Here is an 18,679-nt window from a genome sequence, read left to right as displayed (position 1 = left end):
TCAATACCTCATCATAACACCTCGTCATCTCAGATTTGACGTTAAAGATGGACTCCGCTAGATTCATTCATCTTACCGCCAGTTCCAGATTCTCAATTCGGACGTATAATTTAACTGCACTTTTAGAATCTGTATGGCTGCTACTGTTTGTTTCCACATTAATTCAGGGGTCCTCATTCCCGAGTCTCTGACAGTGACCTGCAAAGATACATTCTTGATAGTGAGGAGGAGATGACATGGGAGGGAACAGGATCCCCCCCCCCTGTTACCCATCCTCCAGGGTGACAGTTGACAGACGTGCTGTTATCTCCCTTGCGGTCCCTTTTACGCAATGCCTCCTTTGTACACCGCCAGTCCCCATCTCTCTTCAATCTTCCTGCAATGCTGAAGAATGCTTGATAACACCAGTGTCCCACTTTCACTAGCTCCCTGTTTTTCTCACAAGCACAGACATGCCCGAACAAACGTGCTCCCACACGCACACACACAGAATGCACAAACAGACGTGCACACACATACGCACACATTCCAGCCATTTTCCCACTGGCCTTACACTATCTTTCTTCTGACCCCTTCAGTGTGTGACGACATTCTCTTTGGCCCTGATCTCATTCATTCTTTCTGTCTCTCTCACTCTATCTCACGTGCATATTTACACATATCACATGCAATCCCCCTTAAAAAGGTTGTAGTTCAACCATAATAATGACAAACTGTGCAGATTGTTGGTCAGTCAACTTCATCTGTTCTTCTTTATTCATTTGCTGATCAAAGAAAGTTAAACATGATTCGGACCTTAACAATTGAGCCGACGTGCGCAGCGTTTTACCATGAATGCGATCTCCGCGAAAGTTGGCAAAATGCTTTTAAAAGCCGTATTGTTGGCTGTCCAGCGCGCTGCGCTATGAATTGAATCCGCATCCATACTAATACAGTACATTATAGTCCAAGTGTCCTGGACATGATCTTAACCTGGACACTATGCACCAATAGCTATTGTATTTACATGCTGTAAGTTATCCAACAATAGAAGTGGAACAGCCCCTGCATGGTCAGCAACCATCAGCATTTTATAGGATAATACACACATCACGTCCATAATCAGCTACACCAAGCAAAGGCTATTTACATACATTTGCAGCAATCCTCATTGTATGTCTATGAATGTGAAGTGTAGTCAACATCTGCTTTAGGTAAAGAGTTTATACATGGTTTTTCCCACCAAACAAACTTGACAAGCTAGCAACATTTTTCAGGTCCCAGCCAGGGTTACAGCTCTGGCCAAGACACTGACTCTCTACCTCTCTCTCCCTTGTTAATAGATCTCTATGTTAAATATCCATATACTGTATTGAGGGATCTCTTTGATAACTTAAGGGTAAAGGCAGTTCTGGGTTCTAGGTTGGCCCTCGTGGTTCTCTGGTGGGGAACTACTGGATCTAGGTTGGCCCCTTTGTGGTTCTAAGTTGGTCTTCCTGGTTCTCTGGAGAGGAACTGCTGTATCTCCTGGTCCAGCTCCTGGTTGCGTCTCTGGGCCTCGTCTCGGCTGCGTTCTGCGTTCCTCAGCCGGATCTCCAGAGCAGACACACAGCGCTTCTCTGTATCCAGGGCCGACTGCAGCTCCGCTACTGTGGCACTCAGCTCTCTGTTCCTCTGCTGCAGGCTGCATGGGAGGGGAGAGGAGACGGAGAGAGATTGCATTTATGAATGCAGAGTACAGTACACTTGTGTTGACATCGTGTCCTTTCCAATAAAATAGTATTCCGCATTCTAAAGGACACCCTATTCCCTATAGCCCTAGTCAAAGTAGTGCACTATATAGGGAGTATATTGTCATTTGGGAAAGAGACAGTATTCCATAATACAGACCTGGTAACGAGGTGCTCTGTGTCTCCCGGTCTGTCCTCCTGCTGTTCAACCTTACTGTCTGGTTGCAGGGCTGAAGATGAAACCCCAGCTCTTCTGGCCTCTGTCTTCTTCTCAGGGGTCGCTGGCTGAGACTTCCGCTGGGGGTCCCTGCTGGGTTTGGAATAGGGGACTGTGATGTCATCATAGGTGACTGTGATGTCACTTCCTCTCCTGGCCGTCCCTCTGTCCTCCCCGTCCTTCGTCTGGACCTCTCCGAACAGAGAGGTCCTCTGTAGGTCCAGGATCTTAAAGATGTCCTCTGAGAGAGTCTTCTCCCCCTTCTCCCCTTTCTCCTCGCTGCACTCATTGATGTGGTTCCAGCACTTTATGGCCTCCAGCTTGCCGGCCATCCCGGGGACTGGGCAGTTCAGGGTTGGCAGGGTCTGGGTGCGTTTGCGGGGGCTCCCGGACCAGGGGTCCAAGGCTGAGGATGAAGAGGGGGCGTGGGGCTGCTGGGGCCCTGCCTGGGGGATGGAGATGGTCACTGGATCTGGCCCCAGTGTGTCTGTGTCCTCTTCCTCCTCTGGAGACTCGGACAGAGACCCCTCACACTGCAAGGACAGACAGAATGGATTTAGACCACAGAACTAAAATGAGAGAGAGATATCAATTTCTTCTCCAAAACATTCTGAAATTGAATCAAGCTTTATTTAAAGTGTTCTTACACACTGCAACACACATGAACATTTACAGAAGTGTAGCTATGCAATGCTTACTGATATAATAATGTATCATAATATACACTGAGTATACATTGAGAGGGTGAATGGTCAAGACACAAGATCTAAGTGCCTTTGAGCAGGGCATGGTAGTAGGTGTCAGATGCACCAGTTTGTGTCAAGAACTGCAACGCTGTTGGGTTTTTCGCTCTCAAATTGTCCCGTGTGTATCAAGAAGCTGTTCCTAATGTTTGGTGTACTCAATGTATTACTCCTTTAATTGTGTATGTGTTGTACCACGTTCCCGGTATGAAATAAGAGAAGAACCTCTTTAAGGTTGCGTCCCAAATAGTACCCTATTCCCTTTATAGCGCACCGCTTTTGACCAGAGCCCTGTGGGCTGCGTTGAAAACGATTGTGTGATGTTGTTACCTCAGCAGACTCCCAGCCCACAAAGCTGCGTGGAGCGCTGTTCTTCTTCTTGTCACTCTTCTCGATGGGGGGTGAAGGAGCCACGTCTTTAGACGGAGGGAACAGAGCCTCGTGCTGCCTGATCATCACTGTCATCAGCTTCTGGATCTGAGGAGTACCTGTGAGGAGAGACACAGCCAAGCGCACAGTCGGTTCATACAAAAGACAGATCTGAAAGGGAACGAGGATACAGAAACCATTTGTTGACATAAATGATACCGTATCTATGCATCTTCATTTCATAAATAATCAAACTGTACAGTAAGGTCAGTTTGTCATTGCGTCAAGCAGCAGTATGTCAAAATAAAGTTATGACTTTCAAAATAAAGGCATAGGCCTACTGCTGCTGATAATGACAATTACACCCCGTCACAGCATGCACTAAAGGCCTTTTCACACCAGGGTTGGGGTCAAAATCATTTCAATTCCAGTCAATTCAGGAAGTACACTGAAATTCAAATTCTTTCCAATGTTTTTCAATGAGGAAATGCTGGAATTCGAATTTGGTGAACTTTCTGAATCGACTGGAATTAAAATGGAATTAACGTCAACCCGGGTTTCACACTGCAATTTCTTAGCCCAAGTGGTCTGGTCTCACCCTTCATCATGGTGATGGGGTCCTCAATCTGGGGCTTGAGCAGGTTGATCCCAATGACCGTGGCCAGGTTTTCAACACTCATCTTGTTCACCTTGGAGTTCTGCTGCACTTCAAATAAGAACCTTCACAGACACAGTTCACAGTTTTAGACAGCAAAGTCACACAGGGTGAGTACCAAATTATACCTTATAACGTGCCCTAGTTAGGACTTAGAATCACTCACCATGCAGATGCTTTTATTTTTTGGGGGGGTCAAACACAAAATGCTGTATGAGCAAAAGCTGTAGACTAATCATTACAGGGTAGTAATCCAATTGCTTTTCAAATGTTTCAATAGAAGCTCGTTCGTCAATAGGTTCTATGATATGTCATTCAATTGAATATTCCCTACCCTGATGTGTGATTGTGTAAGTATAAGCTCACCTGCATATGTAGCTGAGGAGGTTGTAGTTGGCTCTAGGAAGGAGACTGATCTGCTTCTCCAGTCTCTCACGACCCTGGGTGGAAAGTGAGTTGGAATATACAAAGTTCAACTAACCTACTCTTACTCAGCAGGCCTGCATGTAGTCATTTTGGCACAGTTGATAGAAATAAAGCTACATTACAAATGATTGCGAGAAGAAAAAAAATGCCCATGAACATTTGGCTACGGTCATCATTAAAGGAAGTCACAACACTTTGATTCAGTACATACTCATTTTGGCACCGTGGACAGATATAGAGCTAAATCACAAATTGTAGCCTAGGGGACATGTTGATTTCTAAGAATATTTGGCTAACTTCTTTATTGAAGTAAATATTAGTTCCTACTGCAGCACTGTTGGGGTCCAGCATGGGGCTGCAGTCCAGGAAGTCTTGGTACTGTGTCCAAGGCACCACCGGCTCAGGCAGCTCCCGCAGGTACAGCTTGAGCAGCGACGCCACCGTGTGGACATCTGTGTCACTGCAGGGCACAAAACAGTCAGAAACAGTGCACGAGCACACCCACACACAGTCGCACGTGCACACACATGCAGGCACACATGCATACACATGCACATGCACACACACACACACACACGAACAAAAACATACAGTTGTGCTGAGTGTATTTCTATTTTGTGTTGAATCCAGCTACAAATCAGTTTGTCCCCCTTTTCAACAAATGTGCCACAATAGAGAGTTCCGCGTGGGGAGAAGGTTCTTGTAAAACTGTCTTTCTCTGTCTACTAGGACAGGATGTGGTGTAAGCCACAGAGCACTAACAGCAGAAAAGTGTATCAGGCATCTCTGTACTATCATCCTCACTGCATCTCTCTCATCTTAATATGCAACCTTTAGAAAAGAAGCCAACGGGATTTCAGTTTGTATAAAAAGGGCGTAATAATTGTCTTGTTTGTACGTTGGCGCCCTTGAACATTCCTTCAAACGCTCTTATGTAAGTTAGCTTAGCTTAGTTTAGCGCTGAGGCGTCTCACATTGGGAAGGAAGGTCTCTCTCCGGCGTTGAACGCGTCCCTAAACTGTTTGACTGTGTTGTCTTGTCCCGGCAGTCTGAAGATGCCTTCCTCGCTTAGTCCGTGTTCTCTGATGAACTCTGCACACTTTTGCACCAGGATGGGCACCATGTGGGGGCCGAATCGCTGCTCGTAGGTTACCGTATCACCCAGGCCCTTGCCAAATATTGCTGAGAGGGAAGGAGAGCGGTTAGAGTAAGTCACAGACCAAACTGGAGAATCAGAGACAGGGTTTTTCAAGTTTGTGGCTAGTTCCTCATGGGTTGCGGCTTTATGTCATGGGCCCGAGGACAATTCGAAAAAGAGTCCTTGAACCAAAAGTCAAGAAAATAAGTTCAGATGACTAGAGACCCGCTTTTTCCTGACCATGTGACCTGACCAGGAAAAACCTATTCTGGGTCCTAGTTATACGTTTTGTTCCTGGTCAGGTCCCTTGGTCAGGGAAAACTCTTGTCCTTTAATGTCAGCAGACTATCTGTACCTCCACTAGAGGGTGATCCAACCACCCTGCGCAGCGTGCGGACCCACTCCTCCATCTCACTGTGGGAGTTGGCCATGAGGACGTACGGGTGCCGCTCCCGATCACCACTGCTGCCTGGAATACAGAGAGGGTATGACTCTCCAACATACTGGGATACATCATACATAGATTGAAAGGTATATCTTTCATTCCTCTCTCAACAGAGAGACAAGAGAGAGACATGGTGAGGTGGAGGCTGAGAGAGAGACATGGTGAGGTGGAGGGCGAGAGAGAGACATGGTGAGATGGAGGGCGAGAGAGAGACATGGTGAGATGGAGGGTGAGAGAGAGACATGGTGAGATGGAGGGCGAGAGAGAGAGAGACATGGTGAGATGGAGGACTAGAGAGAGACATGGTGAGATGGAGGGCGAGAGAGAGAGAGACATGGTGAGATGGAGGACTAGAGAGAGACATGGTGAGATGGAGGACTAGAGAGAGACATGGTGAGATGGAGGACTAGAGAGAGACATGGTAAGATGGAGGGCGAGAGAGAGACATGGTGAGATGGAGGACTAGAGAGAGACATTGTGAGATGGAGGACTAGAGAGAGACATGGTAAGATGGAGGGCGAGAGAGAGACATGGTGAGATGGAGGACTAGAGAGAGACATTGTGAGATGGAGGACTAGAGAGAGACATGGTGAGATGGAGGACTAGAGAGAAACATGGTGGGATGGAGGGCAAGAGAGAGACATGGTGAGTTGGAGGACAAGAGAGAGACATGGTCAGATGGAGGGCAAGAGAGAGACATGGTGAGTTGGAGGACAAGAGAGATACATGGTCAGATGGAGGGCAAGAGAGAGACATGGTGAGTTGGAGGACAAGAGAGACATGGTGAGATGGAGGACTAGAGAGAGACATGGTGAGATGGAGGACTAGAGAGAGACATGGTGAGATGGAGGGAAAGAGAGAGACATGGTGAGATGGAGGACTAGAGAGAGACATGGTGAGATGGAGGACTAGAGAGAGACATGGTGAGATGGAGGACTAGAGAGAGACATGGTGAGATGGAGGACTAGAGAGAGACATGGTGAGATGGAGGGCAAGAGAGAGACATGGTGAGATGAGGCCAAGAGAGAGACATGGTGAGATGGAGGGAAAGAGAGAGAGAGAGAGAGAGAGAGAGAGAGAACACAGAGAGAGAGAGCGAGAGAGAGAGAGAACTAAGAATTAACAAAAAAACAGAGCAAACTAGAATGCTATTTGGCCCTACACAGAGAGTACACAGCGGCAGAATACCTGACCACTGTGACTGACCCAAAATTAAGGAAAGCTTTGACTATGTACAGACTGAGCATAACCTTGCTATTGAGAAAGGCCGCCGTAGGCAGACATGGCTCTCAAGAGAAGACAGGCTATGTGCTCACTGCCCACAAAATGAGGTGGAAACTGAGCTGCACTTCCTAACCTCCTGCCCAATGTATGACCATATTATAGAGACATATTTCCCTCAGATTACACAGATCCACAAAGAATTCGAAAACAAATCCAATTTTGATAAACTCCCATATCTACTGGGTGAAATTCCAGTGTGCCATCACAGCAGCAAGATTTGTGACCTGTTGCCACGAGAAAAGGGCAACCAGTGAAGAACAAACACCATTGTAAATGCAACCCATATTTATGCTTATTTATTTTATCTTGTGTCCTTTAACCATTTGTACATTGTTAAAACACTGTATATATATAATATGACATTTGTAATGTCTTTATTGTTTTGAAACTTCTCTGTGTAATGTTTACTGTTAATTTTTATTGTTTATTTCACTTTATATATTCACTTTATATATTATCTACCTCACTTGCTTTGGCAATGTTAACACATGTTTCCCATGCCAATAAAGCCCTTAAATTGAATTGAATTGAGAACAGAGAGAGAGGGAGAATGAGCGAGAGAGAGAGAGAGCGAGACAGAGACAGAGACAGAGTCAGAGACAAAGACAGAGACAGAGACAGAGTCAGAGACAGACTGAGACCATCTTCTGCTTACGTGGTATAATCTCAAAGAGGAATTTCCCTGGATCATCTTGATTCTGTGGGAGTTCGTTGACTTTACTGAACCTCAGCTGGATTACACCCTGGGGACAGAGAGACAGACTGTCACTGACATCTTAGTAAACAACGCATACATGTCTAGGCTACAGGAAACACAGGGAAGGACTTCAATAAAGATGGAAACATGCCAACTGAATATTGACAGCAGTAGTGTTGTTTGGATGCTTGAAGGTTTTTCTAACCACATGACCAGATCAGGAAAAGCCAAAGTTAAAGGCTATAACTAGAGCCCAGACCGATCTGCCTTCTTCTCTACCCCATCTCTCACCTGGACAGTCCCCTCCTTTTCGTCTTTATGGTAGGTCAGTGTGCTTCCTCTCAGCACAAAGTAGCGCAGCTGCCAGTTCTTTACGATGGACCTCTGCTTCTTCAGCCAGCCAGCCTTCAGAGGCCTCTCCATGGACCTCCTGGTGGAGCCGGGCGAGCCTAACCCTGGGCTGCCCTCTCCAGGCATCACACTCCTAGACCGCGCTGCCGCGGAGCGGAAACAAACAGAACAGCTGTACTGTTAACGAGAGCCTTATTAAGAGACACTTCACTAAACACAGCCAGGATGTCAACAAGGCGCTCAACATCCGTCAAGTCAGGTCTTCCTCTTTTATTAGTTTGAACACGCATCAATCTGACTTGCGGCAGATAGAAGTGGTGGCCTGGCAGGAAACAGGCCGCCCCTGTCTGACCTGCCAAGCTTCCTGTTTAAGGTGCATGCTTCTAGATTCTAGTCGTGATTGTTCAATGGTAGGGAAAGAGTGACCTACAAATACACTGTGCCTTCAACAATCATGTACAATAGACTACAGGGAAGGGCAACACAGGAACAATAACAGAGTACATGGTCTCGACTAGGCCTAAATGTAGACACGGTTGAGTCATTTGTCCTTTACTAACAGGCCAGTCATTGCTCAACAACATGATGACTTACTGTCTAAGTTGTCTGTGGATGATCTCAGAAGAGAGCACGAGAGAGATAAACGGAAGAGTATGAAGAACGGCTGGAGATGGGGGTCGAGTTGTAGGCTACGTGGCACACGATGGAGAGAGAAAATCACGCATGGATTGGCACGCAGGGTGGTACTGTAGCTCGCCGGACAGATGGTGTGATTGTGACTGAGAGCGTTCGCTCACTTGTTGTGTAATTCACCGTGATCTCCCAGGCCAGATGAAAGAAGAAAAGAAGACGAGCCTGGCTATATAAACAGGAAGTGACTGCATCGATGGGGGAATGACTTTGAAGGCCCCCACCTAAAACGCAGACCCTTTGGTCTGTTTTAACAGCGTCATCCCTTGAAGAGGGCCATGTCAAAGGACTCTGGACGAACCTCTGGCCCACACACAGTGAAGTATGAGACGCCACGAAAAAAGGAAAGACGGACACAGACCCTTGAGGACCTTTTCAACTGGACACGGGACCTCCTAGACCCAGGAGTCCCAATGGAGGCATGAATAAGATGTTCAACTTCTCAATCAAACGGAGCTTGTTGCAAGAATGCCAGCTCTTTCACGTCAGCGGGAATAGTGAGGGGTTGAAAGTGCGTGGCCGTGGCACAATCCTATTGAGTGTACAAAGAGTCAGCAGAAATACATGTAGTTCCAAATAAGGATCTCAGTTACATGAATATTTAACCCCTAGAGACCAGTCCTAAATGGCCCACTATTCCCTATGCAGTGCACTACTTTTGACCAGAGCTTTATGGGCCCTGGTCAAAAGTAGGGTACTAAATAGGGAATAGCGTTCGAACTTCAGCAGTTGAAATGACAGAACACACTGGCCCCATTCAGTTGCATGACTATACATATTCATTCTGTGTACATATTTCTTATCCCTATATAATTCCATTGACATGTATGGCTTTTGATCCTCTGATGAACAATCGAGGGTAGCCATGACGTAGATAACATGTGTGTACAGTGTACAGGTGTAAGAGAAATGATAGAAGTCATCAGGCCTTCTCACACAGTCACTCTCATACACAAACACACACACACACACACACACACACACACACACACACACACGAGTCTGCAGAGTCACAGCTACTGTTCTGACATTTCATCAACTTCCTGCTGAAAGTACCCAAAGGGCACAGAGAAAATGAGAAACGCCTTGCTGCCTGAACTATAGCACTACATTTTCTTGAGATGGGGACAGGGGTTAAGTTCTCAGGGTTGTGAGTAACTGACTGGTAAAGTATACAGTGTGATAAATTAAGCAACCATAGAAGTCAATCAATCAATCAATCAATCAATCAATCAATCAATGTATAAAGCCCTTCTTACATCAGCTGATATCACAAAGTGCTGTACAGAAACCCAGCCTAAAACCCCAAACAGCAAGCAATGCAGGTGTAGAAGCACGGTGGCTAGGAAAAACTCCCTAGAAAGGCCGGAAACATAGGAAGAAACCTAGAGAGGAACCAGGCTATGAGGGGTGGCCCTCGTAGCATAAGAAGTCACTTCTTTTCATAGAAATAACAAGTAACTTGTCTCCCAGCAATGCTGATGTGTATCCACTAAACTACATAAACATGTTCATCATAAATAGAAGTATCCACACTGTTTTCACTGACAGGTTGAGGACAACTGCACCATTCCACTAACAGTTTCAGCATGAAGTCATGACATTGCCATATAAGGCTATAACGGCTATATATGTATTCACATGCAGTCATGCACTGTTTTGTTAAGTTATAGGTGCACCACACCTGCTGTAATCAGGTGCATGATTCTTCTGTAAGCCAGGGCCCTGGACCACAAACACAGCTTAACACAGAAATATAACCAAGTATAAGAACAACAGTCTAAATAAAACACTCTCAGTATGCCGCTGGCACACACAGTGCCACAGTCAACCTCATGTCTAGGGATGGCTGGGTTACTTTGTAAATGTAATCCATTATAGTTACTAGTTAGTTAGCTGTCCAAAATTGTAATCACTGACGTAACTTTTGGATTTACCCAAACTCAGTAACGTAATCTGATTACTTTCAGTTATTTTGGATTACTTTCCTTTTAAAAAGCATTAGAAGAAGACAGAAGGGATCCATCAAATGCATTCGGTGTGTCATCATAGTAGTCTCTGACTTGGGGTCATACCCACTCAGATGGATCAAATTTAAAGGTCCAATGCAGCTGTTTTTATCTCATTATCAAATCATTTCTGGGTAACAATTAAGTACCTTAATGTGATTGTTTTAAATTAAACTGGTCAAAAAGAAACAAAAGTAGCTTCTTAGGAAAGAGCCATTTCTCAAGCAAGAATTTTGCACGGACTCTGGGAATGGTCAGAGTGGGGAGGGGAAAACTGAACATTTGCTGTTATTGGCAGAGAGGTTTAGAACTCTCTTATTGGTCTAGTAGCTAATGTACTCCCTGGTGATTTCACCAGGCAAGCCAAAACTCCATCCCACCAAAACAGGCTGAAATTTTAAGCGTTTTTTTTCTACATTCTCACAATTTCACAGCAATTGTTATTATTCCAACCCCAAAGTGTGGAAATATAACTTTGGAAAATCCTATTTTTGACTGCACTGGGCCGTTAAACCCACAGGTCCAGTCTCTATACCTCTTCATAGACGCATGTAACACACATGCACTAGTGTACAATGCAACTGATGATACAACAACACATTTTCCTATTTACGCAAATGCAATGACTCCCAAGAATAGCTAAATGTTTAGGATAACATCCAGTAACTTACCTATTCTAGATGTTTCAGCTTTGAGGGTACTGAAGTCCCAGTTCCGAGGTAGCTTGAGAGACATTATTCCTCCTTCATAGAAAAGATCAGTATCTCACTTCACAACACACACACACACACTCACACTCACATATATACACACAGCACACACACATGTATGAGGGGTTTTGCTGTAGATCTCCAGTCTGTCTGTCACACTAAAACCTCTCTGTATCTGACTTCCTACTTCCTGTATAGCTGCTAATCTATCTTTTCATTTTTTTTTCAACATGTCAAAACACGTTCTTTCATGTTCCCTCTACTTCCCTCTAGATACATGTTCTGCTAATCTAATACTTCGCCGCACTGTAAATACCCCCTCTCCAGGTAGGTATATCATAGCAAGTGCTCTACGATAGAAGGTTTCAAACGACGAACCATTCACCAGTGTCACTTAACCACTGGTCTCCCTTTATTCTCTCTCAGGAGGAAGTGGGTTTTGTTTCTGGGTTGCAGTCTCTTCAAGCTGTGGCAATGTCGCTTAACGGCAACATGCAGCCTACGGTATGTGTTCACAGCCATACATTTCAACGAGATTGTTTTACATCTAAAATTGTAACATTGTGGCTTGCTGTTACAGCATTGGTGATTTATTTTAGAAGTTGTGCACTGATTAATATGCTACAAAACTGCCCCAATGAGAACCACAGCCCAACACACTCTGAGGAAAACTATAGTTAGGGGTGAAAGTAGACTATGGTGTTCCTGCCTCATTCAAAGATACAGCATTCATTCTTAAAAGTCTAAGCTATTGCGGGGGGTTCCAAGCTGACATATAGAATTGTTTTAAGATGGTCATACTATAAATCATTTAGCTATTTGATTTGACATTTTAGGATTTGATAAAATATTGAATTTGGCCTTTACTACTGTAGCCCAGAGAAACTCAAACATATTCATTAATGGCAAAAGACAGTCAAGAAATACACAATAAGGAACACGGTTTTGAAGTTTTGTCCTATATCTAGGAGATATAAGAAAGCTCAGAAAAATATATATATATATATATATATATATATATATATATATATATATATATATACACAGTACCTTATTTTTACTATTTTCTACATTGTAGAATAATAGTGAAGACATCCAAACCATGAAATAACACATATTAAATCATGTAGTAATCAAAGAAGTGTTAAGCAAATCAAAATATATTTTAGATTTTAGATTCTTCAAAGTAGCCAACCTTTGCCTTGATGACAGCTTTGCACACTCTTGGCATTCTCTCAACCAGCTTCACCTGGAATGCTATTCCAACAGTCTTGAAAAAGAGTTCCCACATATGCTAAGCACTTGTTCGCATACCGCCCCGATACACAGATGACGCAATCTCAATCACATTCCACACCGCCCTTTCTCACCTGAACAAAAGGAACACCTATGTGAGAATGCTGTTCATCGACTACAGCTCAGTGTTCAACACCATAGTGCCCACGAAGCTCATCACTAAGCTAAGGACTCTGGGACTAAACATCTCCCTCTACAACTGGATCCTGGACTTCCTGACGGGCCGATCCCCAGGTGGTAAGAGTAGGCAACAATAAGTCTGCCACGCTGATCCTTAGCACTGGGGCCCCTCAGGGGTGTGTACTTAGTCCCCTCCAGTATTCCCTGTTCACCCACAACTGCGTGGTCAAACACAACTCCAACACCATCATTAAGTTTGGGGCCAAGCTTCCTGCCATCCAGGACCTACTGTATATAATAGGCAGTGTCATAAGAAAGCCCATAAAATTGTCAGAGACTCCAGTCACCTAAGTTATAGACTGTTTTCTCTGCTACTGCACGGCAAGCTGTACCGGAGCTCCAAGTCTAGGATCAAAAGGCTCCTCAACAGCTTCTACCCCCAAGCAATTAGACTGCTGAACAACTCATAAAAACCGCCACCGGACAATTTACATTGACCCCCTGGTACACTGCTGCTACTCGCTGTTTGTTTATTACCTATGCATAGTCACTTTGCCCCCACCTACATGTACAGATTACCTCAACTAGCCTGTACCCCTGCACACTGACTCGGTACCGGTGCTCCCTGTATATAGCCTCGTTATTGTTATTCTTAGTGTTAATTTTTATTATAACTTTTTATTTTAGCCAACTTGGTAAATATTTTCTTCTTCTTGAACTGCACTGTTGGTTAACTTGAACTGCACTGTTGGTTAACTTGAACTGCACTGTTGGCATTTCACGGTAAAGTCTTCACTTGTTGTATTCGGCGCATGTGGCAAATCAGGTTTGATTTGATTTGATTTGTTGGCTGCTCTTACATCCCTCTGCGGTCCAACTCATCCCAAACCATCTCAATTGGGTCAAGGTTGGGTGATTGTGGAGGCCAAATTATCTGATGCAGCACTCCATCACTCTCCTTATTGGTCAAATAGCCTTTACACAGCCTGGAGGTGTGCTGGGTCATTGTCCTGTTGAAAAACAAATGATAGTCCCACTAAGCGCAAACCAGATGGGATGGCGTTTTGCTGCAGAATGCTGTGATAGACATGCTGGTTAAGTGTGCCTTGAATTCTAAATAAATCACAGACAATCTCACCAGCAGAGCACTCCCACACTATCACACCTCCTCCATGCTTCACGGTGGGAACCACACATGCGGAGATCATCCGTTCACTTACTCTGCGTCTCACAAAGACAGGGCGGTTGGAACCAAAAATCTCCAATTTGGACTCATCAGACCAATGGACAGATTTCCACTAGTCTAATGTCCATTGCTTGTGTTTCTTGGCCCAAGCAAGTCTCTTCTTATTATTGGTGTCCTTTAGTAGTGGTTTACATTTACATTTACATTTAAGTCATTTAGCAGACGCTCTTATCCAGAGCGACTTACAAATTGGTGCTTTCACCTTATGACATCCAGTGGAACAGCCACTTTACAATAGTGCATCTAGGTCTTTTAAGGGGGGGGGGGAGGGGGAGAAGGATTACTTTATCCTATCCTAGGTATTCCTTAAAGAGGTGGGGTTTCAGGTGTCTCCGGAAGATGGTGATTGACTCTTTGCAACAATTCGACCATGTAAGCCTGATTCACGCAGTCTCCTCTGAACAGTTGATGTTGAGATGTGTCTGTTACTTGAACTCTGTGAAGCATTTATTCGGGCTGCAATTTTTAATCCTGGTAACTCTACTGAACTTATCCTCTGCAGCAGAGGTAACTCTGGGTCTTTGTTTCTTGTGGTGGTCCTCATGAGAGCCAGTTTCATAGCTCTTGATGTTTTTTTGCGACTGCACTTGAAGAAAATTTTCCGCATTGACTGATCTTCATGTCTTAAAGTAAAGTTGGCCTATCGTTTCTCTTTGCTTATTTGAGCTGTTCTTGCCATACTATAGACTTGGTCTTGTACCAAAGAGGGCTATCTTCAGTATACGACCCCTACCTTGTCACATCACAAAAGATTGGCTCAAACGCAATAAGAAGGAAAGAAATTCCAGAAATTAGATTTTAACTAGGCACACCTGTTAAATTGAAATGCATTCCAGGTCACTATCTCATGAAGCTGGTTGAGAAAATGTCAATAGTGTGCAAAGCTGTCATCAAGGCAAAGGGTGACTACTTTGAAGAATCTCAAATATAAAATATATTTTGATTTGTTTAACACTTGTTTGGTTACTACATGATTCAATATGTTTTATTTCCTAGTTTTGATGTCTTCACTATTATTCTACAATGTAGAAAAACAATTATTTAAAAAATAAAGGAAAACCCTTGAATGAGTAGGTTGGTCCAAACATGTTACTGGTACTGTATATATATAATTTTTTAAACAAATATTTAACCCCTTTTTTTGGGGTAGGCACAAAACTACCTTCATACTTCCATCATGCTCATGGTCTGAGAAACACGGCTCTAGCTCTGTCACCTTTCACCCCAGATATCTCATGATCTGAGAAACACAGCTCTAGCTCTGTCACCTTTCATCGCAGATGTCTCATGGTCTGAGAAACATGGCTCTAGCTCTGTCACCTTTCACCCCAGATGTCTCATGGTCTGAGAAACACGGCTCTAGCTCTGCCTCCTTTCACCCCAGATGTCTCATGGTCTGAGAAACACGGCTCTAGCTCTGCCTCCTTTCACCCCAGATGTCTCATGGTCTGAGAAACACAGCTCTAGCTCTGTCACCTTTCACCCCAGATGTCTCATGGTCTGAGAAACACGGCTCTAGCTCTGCCTCCTTTCACCCCAGATGTCTCATGGTCTGAGAAACACGGCTCTAGCTCTGTCACCTTTCACCCCAGATGTCTCAAGGTCTGAGAAACACGGCTCTAGCTCTGCCTCCTTTCACCCCAGATGTCTCATGGTCTGAGAAACACGGCTCTAGCTCTGTCACCTTTCACCCCAGATGTCTCATGGTCTGAGAAACACGGCTCTAGCTCTGCCTCCTTTCACCCCAGATGTCTCATGGTCTGAGAAACACGGCTCTAGCTCCGCCTCCTTTCATCGCAGATGCGGAAGTGCGACATCGGTGGATGCAGTGGATTGAGACGTCTCCGACGACAAAGGGGAGATTCTTTTATTATTATGTTTCTTAGATTGATGCACCAATGCGTCAATCGACTCTAGAGGGCTAATGATAACTGGAGCTGTTAGCAGATAAGAAAACGGGGAAGTTCAGAGATACAGGGAAGAACACACAGATCATGCCATTTAACATGAACAGGGTATTTACTGAAAGGCAAAGCACATTTTCTGGCATTATCAAGAATGTACAACTTCAAACGGTTTCCTAAATCAAATACAATTGAACACAAATCATTACACAATATACAATGATAATGATAATAAAACATAGAAATCATAAAATATCAATATCTATCACAGCAAAAGCGAAACAATACCCACAGGGGGGGTATATGCGACGTGTGAACAGCAAAACATAGCAGGTACAGTTGAAGTCGGAAGTTTACATGCACTTAGGTTGGAGTCATTAAAACTTGTTTTTCAACCACTCCACAAATTTCTTGTTAACAAACTATAGTTTTGGCAAGTCGGTTAGGACATCTACTTTGTGCATGACACAAGTCATTTTTCCAACAATTGTTTACAGATTATTTCACTTGTAATTCACTGTATCACAATTCCAATGGGTCAGACGTTTAGGTAACTAAGTTGACTGTGCCTTTTAAACAGCTTGGCAAATTCTAGAAAATGATGTCATGGCTTTAATTGACATAATTTGAGTCAATTGGAGGTGTACCTGTGGATGTATTTCAAAGCCTACCTTCAAACTCAGTGCCTATTTGCTTGACATCATGGGAAAATCAAAAGAAATCAGCCAAGTCCTAATAAAACAAACATTGTAGACCTCCAAAAGTCTGGTTCATCCTTGGGAGCAATTTCCAAATGCCTGAAGGTACCACGTTCATCTGTACAAACAATAGTACGCAAGTATAAACACCACGAGACCACGCAGCCGTCATACCGCTCAGGAAGGAGACGCGTTCTGTCTCCTAGAGATGAATGTACTTTGGTGCGAAAAGTGCAAATCAATCCCAGAACAGCAGCAAAAGACCTTGTGAAGATGCTGGAGGAAACAGGTACAAAAGTATCTATATCCACAGTAATACAAGTCCTATATCGACATAACCTGAAAGGCCGCTCAGCAAGGAAGAAGCCACTGCTCCAAAACCGCCATAAAAAAGCCCGACTACGGTTTGCAACTGCACATGGGGACAAAGATCATAATTTTTGGGAGAAATGTTCTTTGGTCTGATGAAACAAAAATATAACTGTTTGGCCATAATGACCATCGTTATGTTTGCAAGCCGAAGAACACCATCCAAAACGTGAAGCATGGGGGTGGCAGCATCATGTTGTGGGGGTGCTTTGCTGCAGGAGGGACTGGTGCACTTCACAAAATAGATGGCATCATGAGGAAAAAATTGTGGATATATTGAAGCAGCATCTCAAGATATCAGTCAGGAAGTTAAAGCTTGGTCGCAAATGAGTCTTCCAAATGGACAATGACGCCAAGCATACTTCTAAAGTTGTGGCAAAATGGCTTAAGGACAACAAAGTCCAGGTATTGGAGTGGCCATCACAAAGCCCTGACCTCAATCCCATAGAAAATTTGTGGGCAGAACTGAAAAAGTGTGTGCGTGCAAGGAGGCCTACAAACCTGACTCAGTTGCACCAGCTCTGTCGGGAGGAATGGGCCAAAATTCACTCAACTTATTGTGGGAAGCTTGTGGAAGACTACCTGGAACGTTTGACCCAAATTAAACCATTTAAAGGCAATGCTACTAAATAATAATTGAGTGTATGTAAACTTCTGACCCACTGGGAATGTGATGAAAGAAATAAAAGCTGAAATAAATCACTCTCTACTATTATTCTGACATTTCACATTCAAAAAAAAAAGGGGTGATCCTAACTGACCTAAAACAGGGATTTTTTACTGGGATTAAATGTCAGGAATTGTGAAAAACTGAGTTTAAATGTATTTGGCTCAGGTGTATGTAAACTTCCGACTTCAACAGTATACATACACGTTCCATAATGTCCTGGCTAGCTTGGTAAGATTCATACACTACTAAAATAGAACTGTGTGATAGGAAATTGCACAATGATAGCCTATTTCATGAGCTGCATGAAATAGGTATGCTCAATATTATGATTAACCTATTGCTGAGGGAAATTGTCATTTATGTAAGAGCAAGTTGCTAAGGAGGAATAATGATGCCCATTTCCCCCTATAAGTGATTTCCTTTCAACCTTCAGGAGATGGAATGCATCGAACTGCAGTGACGCAGATGGAATAATAACCTTTCTGCTTTTAAGTGCAATACTGGCAGAGGCTCAAAAAATAGGCCAAAGAGGACTCTCAATTAAGAAAAAGCTATTTTAGCCTTTAGCGCACTCTAGTGGCAGCTATCCGTAATACAGACATGGTACTGGCACAGTACTGTTAGTACCACAAATGAAGTCCAAGGGAAATGTACCCCCTTCTCACTGGTTGGGTTCCGACTTTACTTCTATTAATACCTCCCTTAACTACACATCATGAGACATCGCAATAGGTTCCCTTTCTTGTGCGCATCACACAGATAGCACATACTCAGTAAGAGCTTCTATAGACAGACAATACCAGCCAATATCAGGAAATACAAGACTAGCTAATGCACCAGATACCACAGCAATAAGAGAGAAAATAGCGACACGCGTATTTGAACAAAGTCTCTCCTCTAGTCCTATAATACCTGAATATTTCTCTGAACATT

General features: G+C 43.9%; 1 protein-coding gene across 2 annotated transcripts; it reads right to left on the bottom strand.

Annotated features, from left to right (window-relative positions):
- Positions 1-722: 722 nt before the first annotated feature.
- On the bottom strand, positions 723-11,835 carry LOC115111778 (rho GTPase-activating protein 25-like). Of its 2 annotated transcripts, none has more exons than XM_029638200.2 (11): positions 11,405-11,835; positions 7,975-8,177; positions 7,642-7,729; positions 5,613-5,726; positions 5,094-5,301; positions 4,447-4,579; positions 4,060-4,133; positions 3,637-3,758; positions 3,000-3,157; positions 1,870-2,459; positions 723-1,663 (listed from the first exon to the last, which is right to left on the bottom strand). In XM_029638200.2, the coding sequence occupies exons 1-11, from the start codon at positions 11,466-11,468 to the stop codon at positions 1,462-1,464; spliced, it is 1,956 nt and encodes a 651-aa protein (XP_029494060.2). In that variant the 5' UTR covers positions 11,469-11,835; the 3' UTR covers positions 723-1,461. The 2 variants fall into 2 exon arrangements, with proteins under 2 accessions (XP_029494060.2, XP_064867752.1); XM_065011680.1 differs by having other exon boundaries at positions 7,975-8,206; positions 11,405-11,834.
- Between the last annotated feature and the right edge of the window lie 6,844 nt (positions 11,836-18,679).

The sequence above is a fragment of the Oncorhynchus nerka genome, linkage group LG27 (assembly GCF_034236695.1).
Source record: "Oncorhynchus nerka isolate Pitt River linkage group LG27, Oner_Uvic_2.0, whole genome shotgun sequence".
NCBI lineage: Eukaryota > Metazoa > Chordata > Actinopteri > Salmoniformes > Salmonidae > Oncorhynchus > Oncorhynchus nerka.
Note: the sequence above shows the minus strand (reverse complement) of the source record. Positions and strands in the feature narration are given on the sequence as shown.